This window comes from Phascolarctos cinereus, unplaced genomic scaffold, assembly GCF_003287225.1.
Source record: "Phascolarctos cinereus isolate Bilbo 61053 unplaced genomic scaffold, phaCin_HiC Scaffold_2;HRSCAF=192, whole genome shotgun sequence".
Lineage (NCBI taxonomy): Eukaryota > Metazoa > Chordata > Mammalia > Diprotodontia > Phascolarctidae > Phascolarctos > Phascolarctos cinereus.
Window position 1 is genome coordinate 258,337,418 of NW_027555625.1, and position 13,799 is coordinate 258,351,216.

Below are 13,799 nucleotides of genomic sequence, written 5' to 3' on the forward strand. Positions count from 1 at the left end.
CTGCCAGAATCAAAGTGCAAAAAGCTGGATACAGCACAGTGCTAATAAGGTCACCATCTTGGATTAGACATTCCCATGTGGGCCAGTTAGCTTCACTATTCTTTTTTTTTGTGAATGTTTAGTTTTTTCCCTCTATTTATTTTTAGTTTTCAACATTCACTTCCACAACATTTTGAGTTCCAAATTTTCTCCCCATCTCGTACCTCCCCCGAGTGCATTCTGAATAAGCTTCACTATTTGATAAGCAGACTGTATTTCTAGTCCCAGACAGCTGTCTTGCTGATTCACCTTGCTGGTCCCAAGCATCAGACAAACTCACAGTTAGTTAAAATCAATCAATCAATCAGTGAATCAACTGAAAGTAAATGCCCTTCTAGTGATGAAGTAGTAGCAATGTTTGAACATGAAGGGCAGCTGGTTTTGTAAGAAATGAAGTTGCAAACACATCCTAATTTAGCAAATATCAAAGCTGTCGCATTATACAGGTGGAAAAAAACTACAATTTATTAAAAAAAATTTACATCAAACAGCAAAAGACCTATAGAATTTTAGTGCCCTTACCTACATCATAGAAAAGTTGTGGAAAGGCACAGGATAGAATGTTCCCATGCCAACCTGGAAACATCTTAAAACCATTGCATCCTAAATTTTGCTGTAAAATGTCATTTAAAAAGTTTAGCAATACACCACAGCAGAAGATTTGGTATTTAAATATTAAGAAACCTGGTAAAAAGGTACACTTAGAGTTTCACACTATGGAATATTAACTGAACAATTCCAGCAGCAAACTTAGAAGAGCAGCACATTGGTACTTAGCGGGTCTCTTACTGCTTGTAGCACTTTAATTGGTAATTGGTACTTATAGCCTACATATACGTATATGTGGTTTTTTTTATTTTTTGTTTTTATCTATGTTTTAAAAATTATATTTCTTGAAGGCACAAGTGTGAACCTTCAAGTCTTCAGGAACATTGGGAGATATTTAAGAGGCACAGATACCCTAGGCAAAAGTCAGTAGTCTCTATTATGTACACTTTGTGTTATAATTTTTATTCTTTTTTTTTTTTTTGCTTTAAAGGAGTGTTAACAAAAGACACTCGTTAGGCTCATCTTGCAATTAATATCCAGGAAATACTATAACAGACAGTAAAAAGCAATACTTACTCCAGAACTCATTTTCATGTTTAGAAAATTCCCTAGAAACAGATTAATATTCCCCTTTTTCAACTGTTGGTAAGAGAGTCTTTGTTTATTAGAATATGTGAAATATGACAGATCACTTAAAAGAGTTAATATAAACTGTAGACCCACCTCAAGTCCAACAGTTGCCACCCAACTGAGTTTTAAGGCTAATAACCCTGTTTTAGGTCATGAAATTTGTATTTCATGATGAGTACTGAGGAAGATGACTGTATATTTAAAGACGCAATTGTATTCCCCAAGCAAAGCAAAAAGTGATTTCAGCATTTAAGTAGAACTTTAAGCTAGAAGACATTTCAGCAGTTTGTCAAGGCTCTTCTTTAATTTCGGAAATTCTGTCTATGGATTTAAGGATTTCAGCAACAAGATTCAATGTTTCAGCTCCAGAAAGCAACTGCCTAGAATGAAAACATACAAAGATGTAAGATGTACAGTTTTCTCTCCTTATTTGATTGTAAGCTCCGTGAGGGCAAATCTCATTCATCTTTACTTCTTCCACCCTGGCAGAGCCCTGTACATAGTAGGCATGCTATAAATATTTGCAAACTAATCTATGTATGTCATCTATAGTGCCTGACTGTAATAAGAAAGACATTAAAAGCAAGGCAGAAAATTCTAGAATCCAAGAAATAATCAAATAAAATAGAAAAAATTTAGATTAGCTCATATGTTTTTTAAAAAACCAACAAGATGGATTAATGGGCTTACTCAAAAGATAACAATTATACTATTCCTATTTTCCTATGATTAAAAAAAATCACCAATTCTATTTCATCCGTCTACTGAGTACATCAGAGGTGACACAGGAAGAGCACTATCTTTCTTATTCCCATTAAGCTTGCTCATCATACCAGCTGTCCTAGGAAGATTTTTTTAAAAAACTGAACATCCCCACCATTGCAGCAATGTTCCATATAGCATATAGAAAACTTACTTTATCGAACTATGTGCATTGCTCATGACCGCTCGGAGATTTTGCAAGGCAACATCTGTGTTTTGTTTAACTACTGTCAAATTGGCACACTGACCAGATCGAAGGGCTTCATTGTCTCTCTTATAATTAGTAAGCTGAGCCTTTAGAAGAAAGATGATAGGGTTAATTAAGATTAGTTAGGGCAATTAAGACATTATACAAAGTAAAATGCTGGGCAAAACAGCATGCCTTTGGTATCTTTCTCATTAGAAACCTCAAAATAGAGCAGTACAGACTTTGTCATTCAGAGTAGTTATGAAATTTTGCTAGCTGATGGCCTATGAACTTGTTACCTCCTTGTTCCATTGTCATAACTAGCTTTGCTCCTGTGAGATATGTGGGAACAGCTTATGTTTTTTTCTTGGCTAAAGTCATTAGGCTCAATATCTGCCACTCTCCAGTCAAATCTATACATTAAAAATATTTTCCACACGTATATGTAGCTAATATCAGAAGCTAAAATTATGTCCCCAATTCTTGCATTCTCACTTTGAGTGATCTTTTTCCCATTTGAACTCTTAGGTGCATGCACATTCTACCTGTGTACACATCTTATTACCTCTACTAATCTTTTTTTAAGTTTTTTGACAGCAGGGATTACCTTAGTCATCTTTAAAGCAGTACAATACAATGGCAAGAGCACTAAACTTAGGTTCAGGAGACATAAGTCAATCTCACCTGCCACTTACTATCTGTGTAACAGTCAGCAAGTTATTTGCACAGAGCAGGGACTTTATAAATATCCACTGATTTGAACTGCTCCAGATCTGTTTCCTCCTCTGCAAAATGGGAATGATTATACCTGCTCTATCAACTTCATAGGGCTGATAAAAGAACTAAATGAGAATGTATATGAAAGTGATTTGTAAATTGCTGTACAAATGTGAAAGTATTAGTGTTATTATTTATATTCCCTTCCCTATCTAGCACAGTGTCTTATACATATTAGGTACTTTGTAAGTGTTGGTAGAAGTGAATTTGCTAAAGTAAAAATGAATCCTTCACAGTTATGGAATCTTAAATTCTAGGACTTATCCCCAATTCCTTTGAATTTAGTCCAACTGAGGAGAAAAGGAAGGAGGAAATATTATTAAAGGTTCACTTCTGTGTTTCCTTTCTTGCACTGATTTGTAGTGTATGGTAGTGGCACATGATATACCTCCAGGGAAAAAATAAAAATATATTTTACCTGGAGCATATTTATTTCCTGCTTCAGTTTTGTAACTTGATTTTCTGCTTTCATAGCCCGCTTCTGTTATAAGAAAACCACTGATATTACAACAGTAAATTCTGAAAGCCATTTAAAACATATGGCTATTAATTTATATTTAAAACATATGGTTATTATTCATCCAACAAGCATTTATTAAGTGCCTACTATACTACCAAATGCTGAGGATACAAATATTAAAACAACATGTTCTCCACACCCAAGGAACTTAACATTCTACTGAGGGAAGTAAGATTTGCATTAAAAAACTAAATATAAAATACATACACAGCAATTTCCAGGAGGAGTCATTAGCAACTAGGGGAGGTTAAGCTCCTAGGCATGGCATTTAAGCTAGGCTTTGAATGAAGTCAGGGCTTTCTAGAGATGGAGATAGAGATGGAGGAGGGAAGCCCAGGTAGAGAGGACAGAGCCTGTGCAGAGGCACAAAGAGGGGAGATAGAATGTCACAGCTGAGGATTCACAAGCGGGCTAATTTGGCTGGAATACTGAGAGTGTAAAGGACAGGAATATGCAATCAATCTGGAAATATACAGGCTACAGCAAGATTGTGAAGGGCTTCAAAAGTCAAATGGAAAAGTCTCTATTTTACCACAGAGGCAAGAGAGGGACCCTGGAGTTTCTTGAGCAAGAAAAATGTTATGGTCAGACCTGTACTTTAGGAATACCACTTTGGCACCTATATAAAGGACAGATTGAGAAAGGGAGAGCATAGAGGCAGGCAGATGGATTAGGAGACTATTTTAATAGCACAAACAAGAAGTGAGGGCCTGAACTAGAATGGTGGCTATATGACTAGAGAGAAGGGGTAGATGGAAAATACACTGTGGGTGGAGCTAAGATGGAGTGAAAGCAGTGACTTGCATGAGTTCTCCCCCAAACTCCTCCAAATACTCATAAAAAATGGCTCTAAACAAATTCTGAAGCAGCAGAACCCACAAAAAGATAGAGTGAAACAAATTTCCAGCCCAAGACAAGCTGGATGATTGATCAGAAAGGTGTATCAGGAAGGGCTGGAAGTGGAGCACAGTGCAAGGCGCAGGCTGAAGCAAACCTGGAGGAGGCCTCACAGGACTGAATCTCGGGCAGCTGTGGAGATTTCCAGACTCCTCAATCCCCCAATGGCAAAGACAACTTAGAAGGTCAGTGGGAAAAGTCTGTTTCTATGGGTGCTAAGAGGGGAGGACAGGGTCTCAGCTCCATTCCCTGAGAGCATGGGGGGAGAGGGGGATTGTCAGCTCCTTCCTGAGCCTCTGGCCCACAGACTGAGGGGGAATCCAGTGGCTGATCAGAGAGGGATTGCAGGGATCTCTTTGCCAGTGTTGAGGCAGGAATCTTTTGCTTTGCCCGTGTGTGGATCTGGGTCACAGTTCTGGGCGACGGTGCTGGGGTGAGGAGGAGCGCTAGCATGGTGGAGCTTGTAGTAGCTGTGGAGAGAAACCCCTCCTCACAGTTACAGAACAGAAAGGGATACTTGTGGTCACAGGCCAGGAAAGGAGTAAACACCTCACCCCTTATCATACCACCTTGGAAGAACTGAAAATTTACAGGTCCCTACAAGTATCTCTGAAAACAGCTGTACAAACCCCTGAAGCTTGGGACAGTATATTCTCCACATTGGAAGCAGACTCTTACCTTAATAAAGAGTTTTAAAACTCAAGTAATTGGCTGGGATCATGAGCAAGCAGCGCAAAAAGAGTCAGACTATATTATCTTACTTTGGTGAAAAAGAAGATCAAAATATACAACCAGAAGAAGACAACAAAGTCAAAGCTCCTACATCCAAAGCCTCCAAGAAAAATATGAATCAGTCCCAGGCCTTGGAAGAGCTCAAAAGGGATTTTGAGAAGCAAGTAAGGGAAGAAGAGGAAAAACTGGGAAGAGAAATGAGAGTGATGCAAGAAAATCATGAAAAACAAGTCAACAGCTTGCTAAAGGAGACCCAAAAAAATACTGAAGAAAATAACACCTTAAAAAATAGCCTAACCCAAATGGCAAAAGAGGTCCAAAAAGCCAATGAGGAGAAAAATGCCCTAAAAAGAAAAATTGGCCAAATGGAAAAGGAAGTCCAAAAGATTACTGAAGAAAATACTTCCTTAAAAATTAGAATAGAGCAATTGGAAGCTAGTGACTTTATGAGAAATCAAGACACTGTAAAACAAATCCAAAAGAATGAAAAATAAGAAAATAATGTGAAATATCTCATTGGAAAAACAACTGACCTGGAAAATAGATCCAGGAGAGAGAATTTAAAAATTATTGGACTATCTGAAAGCCATGATCAAAAAAAGAGCCTAGACATCATCTTTCAAGAAATTATCAAGGAAAACTGCCCTGATATAGTAGAACCAGAGGGCAAAATAGAAATTGAAAGAATCCAGATCCCTCCTGAAAGAGATCCCCAAAGGAAAACTCCTAGGAATATTGTAGCCAAATTCCAGAGTTCCCAGGTCAAGGAGAAAATATTACAAGCTGCCAGAAGGAAACAATTCAAGTACTGTGGAAACACAATCAGGATAACACAAGATTTAGCAGCTTCTACATTAAAGGATGCAGGGCATGGAATATAATATTCCGGAGGGCAAAGGAGATAGGATTACAACCAAGAATCACCTACCCAGCAAAACTGAGTATAATCCTTCAGGGGAAAAAATGGTCATTCAGTGAAACAGAGAACTTTCAAGCATTCCTGATGAAAAGACCAGAGCTGAATAGAAAATTTGACTTTCAAATACAGGACTCAAGAGGTAAACAGGAAAGAGAAATCATAAGAGACTCATTAAGGTTGAACTGTTTACATTCCTGCATGGAAAGATGATATTTATAATTCATGAGACCTTTGTCAGTATTAGGGTAGTTGGAGGAAAAAAATTATATGTTAGATAGATAGATAGAATAGATAGATAGAGGGCACAGGGTGAGTTGAAGATTAAGGGGTCATATCTGGAGAATAAAATTAAGGATGAGGGAGGATTATACTCAGAGAAGAAGAAAGGGAGAGGCAGAATGGGGTAAATTATCTCACACACAAAAGAAAAGAAAAGGCTCTTACAGTGGAGGGGAAACAAGGGAAGGTAAGGGGGAATGAGTGAATCGTATTCTCATATGATTTGGCTTAAGGAGGGAATAATAAACACATTCAATTACGTATGGAAATCTGTCTTACCCTATAGGAAAATAGGGGGAGAAGAGGACAAGAGAGCAGGGGGATGATAGAGAGGAAGGCAGATTGGGAAAGGGTGTAATCAGAAGTAAATACTTCTGAGGAAGGACAGGGTCAAAAGAAAGAATAGAATAAATGGGAGGGCAGGATAGGATTAAGGGAAATAGAGTTAGTTTTTCACAACATGTCTACTATGGAAGTGTTTTGCATAACTGCACATGTACAACCTATATTGAGTTGCTTGCCTTTTCAATGAGGGTGGGTGGGGAGGGAGGAAGAGAGAAAATTTGAAACCTAAAGTTTTAAAAACATATGTTTAAAAAAATATTTTCACATGCTACTGGGAAGTAAGAAATACAGGAAATGGGGTACAGAAGTCTATCCTGCCCTACAGGAAAATAGAAGGGGAAGGGGATAAGAGAAGAGGGGGGAAGAGATAGAAGAGAGGACAGACTAGGGGAAGGGATATTCAGAATGCATGCCATCTTGGGGTGGGGGAGGGGTGAGATGGGTGAAAATTTGGAACTCAAAAACTTGTGGAAGTGGATGTTGAAAACTAAAAATAAATAAATTTATATTAAAAAAAATACACTGTGGAGATAAAATCACTAAGACTTGACCAATGATTGGATGTGAAGAGTGAGTGAGAAGGAAGAGTAGATGTTGTTAATATAAAAAGATATGATAATGCTATTCATGCAAATTTGGTAAAGTTTCCTGATAATTTAATATGGTTTCTCCTTAAATACTCACACAGTTAGTTATATCTTTAAGGAAAAGGAGACCTGCTATTTTATATGTGGTTACCAGGTGACCTGAATGAATATTCTTAATCTGATTTTGAAAAAGTTAAATTTGAAAGCTTTTTATCCAGGAAATAAGTTGCCTGAGAGATAATCTCAACTTTCAAAGAAAGGTATTATAGGTCTTTGAAAGCAAAGTCCTTGTCTTTTATGTTATCCAGCATCTTGATGCTTAAAAAATGCTTGTTGAATTGAATCACATCCAATTGTCATTAGCATCTACCACAACAGAAGTACTTAAGCATTAAAATAATATATGTTGCAGGTAAATCACAGCAAGTTTACTAATTTTCAAACTAAAATAGTAAAGTTAAGTGAAACTGATATTTTAACCAAGAAACCCAGCAAAAGAAGTTTACACATTCAAAATTCTGGTTAGGCCATAAAATCTTCTAATTATTAACTTAGAAGGGACCTTAGAACTCCTTTCTAAACTGCCTGCCCACAGTAGGAATAATTTTTACAACATTCCAAATAGGTATTTTATCACTGTCTGAAAACTTCCCAATGACAGGATATTCATTTCCTTACCATTCCATTCTGGAACAGCTTGGATTGTTAGAAAATCCTAACTTGTATCAAGCTGAAATTTTTAAATTTTTACCAATTGATCCTACTCCTGCCCTGCAGATCTTACACAGAATAAGCCAACTCTTTTGTACTTCACAGCCATCCTGGAAGGTCAAAAGCAGCTCTCCTATCTCTTTCCCCAAAAGTCCACTTTACAAGATCTTATTTTTAACCCAATTTTACATAGATATTGTGAGTCAACCAAAAAACCCCAGGAGTACCTGGCACTTTTTGCAGTGACTAAATCTATAATCTCATGGGTATAGGGAACTTCCAGTCAGGAAACATCCACAAGCAGGCCAGATAAGACATCCACTCAGCAACTTAACCATATAAAGGACTGTCTGGAGCATTATGATGCAAAGTGATTCGCCTAGGGATACTTATAACACTAGCTATATTACTGCTCAACAAAATGGACAAAATACTGAGATGATGCTAGATCCATCTTCTAGACAACGGATAATAATTCATTCCTCCAAAGGAATTTTCCTGACATACACATACCCCTTTTACAGTCTCCCAGAAAACAAATTCAAAGAAAATTTAAAATGTTTACAGTCATCAGTTCAAGATTCTGTTCCACTTGTTGCACCACCGATTCAAGATCATGATAATCGCTTTCTTCTTTTATCATTTTTGCTTCCAATTTCCGCTCAAGTGTTCTTACCCTTATGGGGACAGGGAAAAAGATGGGTTATTTTAATGACCATGGTTCCTTCAAAGAGGGTTGCTCAATAAACCTAAACTGTTTTTCAAATAGGATTTAACATAATAGGGAACAGTTGTAACATAACTATTGCTTGGGTCACAAATAACTTATTAGCATCTTTCAGTTAACTTTTTTTAAAGGTACCTGATTACTATTTTAAGAGTTCAAATCTCTTTACATACATTGTTATAGCTTCATACCAATTTTGTGATCCCCATTTTACAGATGAGAAAACTGAGGCTCAGAGAGCTTAAGTGACACTGTACCCAAGACAGGATTTGGAAAAAGACAAATTATATCTAGTCAAAGGACTTGAGTTCAAATCCTGGCTCTGCCACTTACCTCCTATATAACCTTGAGCAAGTCATGTAACCTCTTGAGGCCTCAGTTTCCTCATCTGTAAAAAGAGGACCTTAAGACTAGATGCCTTCTGACTAATGTGGAAACATGTTTAATACGACTGTACACGTATAGCCTATATCAGATTACGTGCCTTCTTGGGGAGGGAAAGGAGGAGGAGAAAATTTAGAACTCAAAATCTTATAGAAGTGAATGTTTAAAACTAAAAATAAATAAAAATATATATTTTTTTAAAAAAAACTAGATGCCTTCTAAAGTACCTTCCAGCTCTAACTTAATGACCTCGAGATCACTCTTGAGTCCAAATCCATTGTCTCTCCACTCTGCATAATGCCTCCTGTTTGGTCAGTTTGTCTTTTATTTATTATGTAAGGAGTGAAATGTTCCTTTCAAATAACAGCTGACATGCATGTACAGCTTTTAAAGTTTGTAACACACTTTATACATTCTCATTTGGCCATCCTCTTCCACAAAAGAGGAAAGTGAGGCTCTGAAAGGTCACCCAGGTAAGGCAGAGGTAGGATTAGAACTCCTCTGTTCTTAACCCCAAGGTTAGCACGTTATTCTCTCTGCCATGCTGCATTTCATATAGTAGCTCTAGTATATAACTCAACAAAAAATTGGATGAAGAACTCCACAGGAAATCTTTAAACAGAAAGGAGATTTATGTCATCATATGTCATCCCTTGGAATGTGGACTATAACAGCAAAGCTGTTACCCTCTATGTACATGAATCAATCCTTTGGAAAAAGAAATGAAACTCATATTTCTAGATTTAAATGTACATACATTTCTGTCTGAGATTCAGAGAAGTTCTGAATCTCATTAATTTTCCTTCTTAGCTTAGAGTTTTCTTCCTTAAGCTGCAGAAAAAGAAAATTAAAATTAGAAATTCAAGATTCTAAACTGGTAAATAGCCTGCATACAATTAGTCATGAAATTTCTTATTTGTAAAGGTAAAGAAATCTAAGACAATGGATAAAGATGTTTAGGTTTCTAAGATGTTTTATCCAGCAATGACACAAGTGTTCTATTGTACTCACATCTCCTGTACTTGCATTCATTACACAGTACTGTTTAAAGCAGCTGCATTCATTATCTGTGAGCAATGCCAAAATAACTAACAAAAGCTGCAGTAGCACATTAAGACTGATTGTGTCCTTTGCTCCAAAGGCATAGAGGCCATTAGGAAAGCAAGATCACTAGTTTTTCTCCATGAGAAACTTCCCAAGGCATTTGAGGTTTATCAGGTAGGTAAAGAACATTCCATCCACACTTACTGCTTCATAGCTTATCTGCAGCGACCGAAAATGCCTATCTCCCAAGTATTCTCCATGAGCAGCAAATTCTTTGTTTGTGTTATTCACTTGAGATGTAGGAGAAACACATGAGTCACTATCATTTAAAGTCCATGGAGCAAGAGACTCAATGCCTGACAGGTCAGATGTGTTGGAAAAAAAAGAAATATATGTACTCCGTGGTGACGCCGTAGTAGCAACTCTGGAAGCGTGAGTTTGTTCCAGGGCAGATGGCCGATAACTCCCACTCCAGTCATCATCTTCGTCTTCATCCAACAAATCTCCAGCACCAGTTGGATCTTGGAAAAAAGGTTCCTCATAGTCTAAACCATACCCTACAGTTTTAGAAGTTGGGGAATTATTTTCAAGTCCTAATGTATGTCTTGTAGATTCCTAAAGAAGAAAGTCAAAAGTTACACTGAAGAGTTTCTTTATTAGTCTAGGTTAATAATACTAATTTAGTAATTTTTTACTATGTTCAGTGTGTTTTAGATTTCAGAATTATAACAAAACACTTCATTTAAAAGAGGTAAAGCTGAGAAGAAGATGGAACACTGGAAGGATAAATCATCTACATGTTGCATCACTGTAAAACTTATCCATCTAAAATAAGTTATATGATTTGATTTTATGACAACACTGATGCCAAACTCTTCTATGATTAACACTAAGGGAAAATGTAAACCAGTAGTGAAAATTCACTGAGACTTTTTTCTCCCCTTATTGAACTTATCTGCAAATTCCTTTAAGTTACCTTAGTGTAAATTCTAGTATTAGTTGTCTCCTCTTTGGACAGGCCAAGGTTCTTGGTTTTCAAAAATTCTTTAAAGGAAAATGGATTTGCCTCATCCAGATCTTCAAGATTATCATCTAAAATAAGAAAAGCATATTTCATAAATGCTTAAAAGTGATTCAGGTTTGTTAGAAGGGAACCTTCCTTTTAGTTTTTCTTATAAGCAATATCATCTAATCCAGATTTAGGAACACCAAGCCCCGTACTGACCCAGGATAACTGATTTTAAGAAAATAAGTGCTGAACTAAAGTGAACTGAGGTGCCATTAAGACACAAGAAACTTAACACTTACTAGCAATAAGACACCTTACACGTTAAGTCCATTCTAAATTCTCTCATTCTTTTTCCTTTACCTCAGAGGACTTTACCTGGCAACTGTCTCAAGTTTCCATATCTACTTTATGACCTGCTTTACTTTTCTGCTTCCCTACTTCTTTCAGTCTCCCATACGTATACTTAACTGCACTATCTAGAACCTAAGCCATGCTGCCTTTTCAGACCTCCCTTCTAGCCCTTTTATGCATTTTTATCAGTTTCCACAGATCTCCAATCTTCTTGCTTTTTTCATCCCTCAGTTTCCTCCTACCCCAAGATCCAAGATCTAACTTTCAACTCTTATTGTTAGTTAAGAATCCAGCTTCATCCCACTCTCAACCTAGGGTATCCTCCCCCTCCCCAAACTCCACTGAAGACTCATTTATTCACCATCTCCACCTGCTTTGTGTGTTCCCACCTCCATACCTTTGCCCTCGCCTTTCTTCTCCCCTTTATCTAGGCCTATCTAAATCCTACCCATATTTCAAGGCTCAACTCTAATCTCCCTTTACCTTCCCAGACCTCACCAACTCATAACACTCTCTCCTTGACATGAATCCCATTCACACATACATATGAGAATGTATAAAGTGTGTTTAATGTTCTGAATGTCATTAATTTTTCTTCTTAGCTTTTTACTTTACAACTACTATGTACATAGCACAGTACTAGGTGTTGAAAGGATAAATAAAGAAAAGACACAGTCCCAAGGGTTTAGTTGGGGGAATAAGACATGTCCAAGTAAAAAGGTAAAGAATTTAACAGGTCACCAAGTGCTTCAGGATTAATGCTACATAAATAATAGGGGCAATAAATGCTTTTAGATTTTAAGTTCCTTAAGAACAGAGGCAGCATCTTTCCCAGAGCAGCCTCTCCTAAGGTAAATATTTGAATGACAAGTCATAGCTGCAGTCCTGGAAGTACTTACAATCTATACAATCATATGGCATACATAAAAGATTAAATAATTACAAAAGATGTCATAAAGCAATACCAGAGAAGCCAAATGGGCCATTTAAGTGTTCTATCCCTCCTTAAACTCCAGGAAGCACAGGGCACACAAAAGGAACTCAAATGACTACAATATAAGACACAATTCAGTTTGAACATTTGAATACTCTCATCTGAAAGACCCCAATGCACAAGTGTGATGGGGATAAAAAGATAACAACAACGCCGGATTGGGAAACTATTGATTTAAATCATAGCTCTGTCACCAACTACTCATGTGCTCCTGTCTTTTCCCATCCTATCAGTGAGAGGGGTTGGGTCTAGAATCTAGATTTTTCTTTCAGCGGGTGATTCTAGGGTCCATTATGGACAATTAGAGGGTACCTGGCTGAGTATAGCCAAATGCAATGCCCTTGGAGTTAGAACGGTGGAGGGCTATATTATAGCTTCAGAGAAGGGGCTCCCCTGGAGAAGCCTCCAACTAATAATCTGGGCAAGACCTTTCCCTCTTATGGGCTTCGTTTCCCCATCTGTACAATGATCGGGTCTTCCGGGCTGGGTGACTGTGATTCAAGACTCAGCTGCAAAATTAAGGGACAAAGGGAAATCATAGGAGTTCAGAGAAATGTCTTGAAGAAGGGTCCCAAATCTGGCCAGCCTAGGTCCCCTTACCAGTTGTTTCCTTCTCTACAAAATAGGCAGTCACGAACACTGGGTCTCTAAAATAATTTGCAATCTAAGTGACTCCCCTTCTCTCCCCCTCCCCTCCCTCTCGCCTTCCCCTCCTGGGTGAACTTCTCATACAGGTAATCAGAGGATAGAGTTAGGTCAGGCTTGGTGCTAAGAGCCTGGAAGGCTCCCTGGAGGCGGAAGAAGTCCAAGCAAGCCTCCTTGGAGGAGGAGCGTCCTCCACCTGGGTCAAACTCGGACCTCAATTTCCACTTCTGTACTCTGAGTGGATTGCCAAGGAGATGTCTAGGGACCCTTCCTTCCAGCTCGAGCGCCTAAGGCAGGGCAGCTATGCCAGTCAGGAGGGGAGGGCGGCTGTGCCAGGCTCGGTCTCTATGTCTCACCGTCCTGGATGACAAGGCTCCGGGCTCGGGACAGCGGGGTGAGCCCCGTGCGGCGGGTGTAGCCGGACATCCCCGCACAGGCTCGATTCTGCCCGCGGACGGGGCCAGACCTCCACTACCTGGTCTCCATAGCCTCAGCTCAGCCAGTCTCGGCTCAGCTCAGCTCGACCTGGCTCCGCCCGGCTCAGCTCAGCTCGACCTGGCTCCGCCCGGCTCAGCTTCTCTCCGGTCTTCCGGTCCCCTCCCTCCTCCTTCCCGTCCGCGGTTCCTCGCGAGGCCGCTTCCGCTTCGCCCACCGGGCGCCGGAAGCGCGATTTCTCGCCCCGCGTGCCGCCGGCTGCCCGAGCGCGGGGGG

The 13,799-nt window shown here is 38.8% G+C and overlaps 1 protein-coding gene across 2 annotated transcripts; it reads right to left on the reverse strand.

Annotated features, from left to right (window-relative positions):
• Positions 1 to 477: 477 nt before the first annotated feature.
• On the reverse strand, positions 478 to 13,717 carry ENTR1 (endosome associated trafficking regulator 1). Of its 2 annotated transcripts, XM_020981898.2 has the most exons (9): positions 13,644 to 13,717; positions 13,445 to 13,613; positions 11,066 to 11,181; positions 10,294 to 10,704; positions 9,803 to 9,876; positions 8,500 to 8,611; positions 3,363 to 3,425; positions 2,135 to 2,274; positions 478 to 1,598 (listed from the first exon to the last, which is right to left on the reverse strand). In XM_020981898.2, the coding sequence occupies exons 2-9, from the start codon at positions 13,512 to 13,514 to the stop codon at positions 1,508 to 1,510; spliced, it is 1,077 nt and encodes a 358-aa protein (XP_020837557.1). In that variant the 5' UTR covers positions 13,515 to 13,613; positions 13,644 to 13,717; the 3' UTR covers positions 478 to 1,507. The 2 variants fall into 2 exon arrangements, with proteins under 2 accessions (XP_020837557.1, XP_020837558.1); XM_020981899.2 differs by lacking the exon at positions 3,363 to 3,425.
• Between the last annotated feature and the right edge of the window lie 82 nt (positions 13,718 to 13,799).